This window comes from Olea europaea, chromosome 10 (assembly GCF_002742605.1).
Source record: "Olea europaea var. sylvestris chromosome 10, O_europaea_v1, whole genome shotgun sequence".
NCBI classification, from domain to species: Eukaryota; Viridiplantae; Streptophyta; class Magnoliopsida; order Lamiales; family Oleaceae; genus Olea; species Olea europaea.
In genome coordinates, this window is record NC_036246.1 from 26,194,295 (window position 1) to 26,196,112 (window position 1,818).

General features: G+C 31.7%; 1 protein-coding gene across 1 annotated transcript; it reads right to left on the bottom strand.

Moving 5' to 3' along the window:
* Nucleotides 1-271: 271 nt before the first annotated feature.
* On the bottom strand, nt 272-1,571 carry LOC111401649 (G-type lectin S-receptor-like serine/threonine-protein kinase At1g11330). Its single transcript, XM_023029491.1, has 3 exons — nt 1,070-1,571; nt 813-963; nt 272-730 (listed from the first exon to the last, which is right to left on the bottom strand). Exons 1-3 carry the CDS (start codon nt 1,312-1,314, stop codon nt 422-424), a joined length of 705 nt encoding a protein of 234 aa, XP_022885259.1. The 5' UTR covers nt 1,315-1,571; the 3' UTR covers nt 272-421.
* Between the last annotated feature and the right edge of the window lie 247 nt (nt 1,572-1,818).

Below are 1,818 nucleotides of genomic sequence, written 5' to 3' on the forward strand. Positions count from 1 at the left end.
ATTGCCTTGTATCCTCTCATCCTCTTTCAACACCGATTAATCTCGAGCTTCATTTATTGATTGAGAGAAAAGTAGTAATTAGCTACTTTTTTTTACGTTTCTAGGACTTCTTTGTTCGAATAGGGACTCATGGTTTCAATGTAAACTTGGTTATTTTTTATTAAATAATATACTTGGACCTTTTTGAACAAATTATTCGTTACTTCTCGATTATCGTGCACGAAACAATGAATTGTGTTCACGTACTATTATTCTTTCTAACTTGTGACTGCATCACAAATGAAAACCAATAATTACATTGAACACAAATATCTTTAATGCATAGCGAAAATAGAATTTTTCAAAAGTTATGTGGTTTAGTAATGCCTTGAAATATCATGGAGTACTCAGTGTAACAAATAAGAGTAGCTCTCGAGTGTAACTATCTTCCATCGATTGCAGACATCGAGAGTCCATTAGCTGAAAACTTTTCGGACTTGCCATTTTCAAGTTCATAAACTGTACTATTTCTGGTGACAAATGCTGGACAGTTTGGCATTGGCAAAGGCATCATTTCATTTTTTAACAAGGATATAACATCCTCAATTGTAGGGCGATCAGTTGCATGATTTTCCAAGCATAAAAGACCAACATGAATGCATCTTTTCAATTGATCAATACGACTGCGTGAACATTTCAGCATCGGATCCATGATCTCGATTGCAGCATTGTTACTCCAAAGTTCCCAAGCCTATAATAATTTTACACTAAATCAAAGTACAAAGAAAATTTGAAATGAGATGAATCTAAAAATTGATTATAAGTTAACTTACATATTCTACTAGATTGAGAGGACCTTCTTCATTTTGGAAGCTATTGTTTTTTCGACCACTCACAATCTCAAGTACTAAAACTCCAAAACTATAGACATCTGATTTGATAGAGTAAATACCCTGCATCGCATACTCAGGAGCCATATAACCACTGTGAAATCAAGATAGCATTAATTCGCTAGTAATGAGTCGTGAGCATAAATAATATATACATTATTAGCAGACAATATGAAAAAGAAATATTCTTCATTACTTACTATGTTCCAGCACACTTATTTGTATTTGCTTCTATCAGATTCTGCTTGAAGATTTTTGCAATTCCAAAATCAGATATTTTGGGGTTCATTTCCTCATCAAGTAATATGTTACTGGCTTTCAAATCCCTGTGAATTATCCGTATTCGCGAGTATTTGTGAAGATAGAGTAATCCTTGAGCAATCCCTTCAATGATGGTGAAACGTGTATCCCAGATTAAGAGCTCCCTCTTAGCTGGACATGTCATGTACAATATTTGTTTAGTATCTCATTTTATTGAGGCTTATACCTTGACTTAGTGAGGCTTACACGTCAAACCAACTAAAGTGTTCGCATGTTTGCCTTGCATTTTTCAAATAAACTTAAAGAAGATGATGATCACATTATTAGTGATCATATAAAAAATTAGGAGTCATAATTTTGTTACATGATTACTAATTTGAGGATTTATTATCTTCTATTTTCTTGATTTATTTTATGTTCGTTGCAAGTTAGACTTTTAATTTTGTTAATTAGTTTTATGATCAATTTTTGAAAGGGACGTTCATAATTTATTATGAACACATTTTTATATTCTTTTGAATTCTTTTATTGTTTTATGTTGAGGCTCACGCATCAAAGTGCCTCGAGGATTAGTCTTTCTTCATGTAGATAAAACATCTGAGTACCTAATAAGTCTTTTTAAACATTGCTATAAGTATATATATTTGAACTAATAAGATGTAAAAATTAATTAATCTAAACAAATAAA

Coding starts and splice junctions, on each gene's coding strand:
- LOC111401649 (XM_023029491.1), bottom strand. CDS start 1,314: ATGACATGTCCAGCTAAGAGGGAGCTCTTAATCTGGGATACACGTTTC. Junction 964..1,069: donor AATAAGTGTGCTGGAACATA/GTAAGTAATGAA, acceptor TTGATTTCACAG/TGGTTATATGGCTCCTGAGT. Junction 731..812: donor CTCTCAATCTAGTAGAATAT/GTAAGTTAACTT, acceptor AAATTATTATAG/GCTTGGGAACTTTGGAGTAA.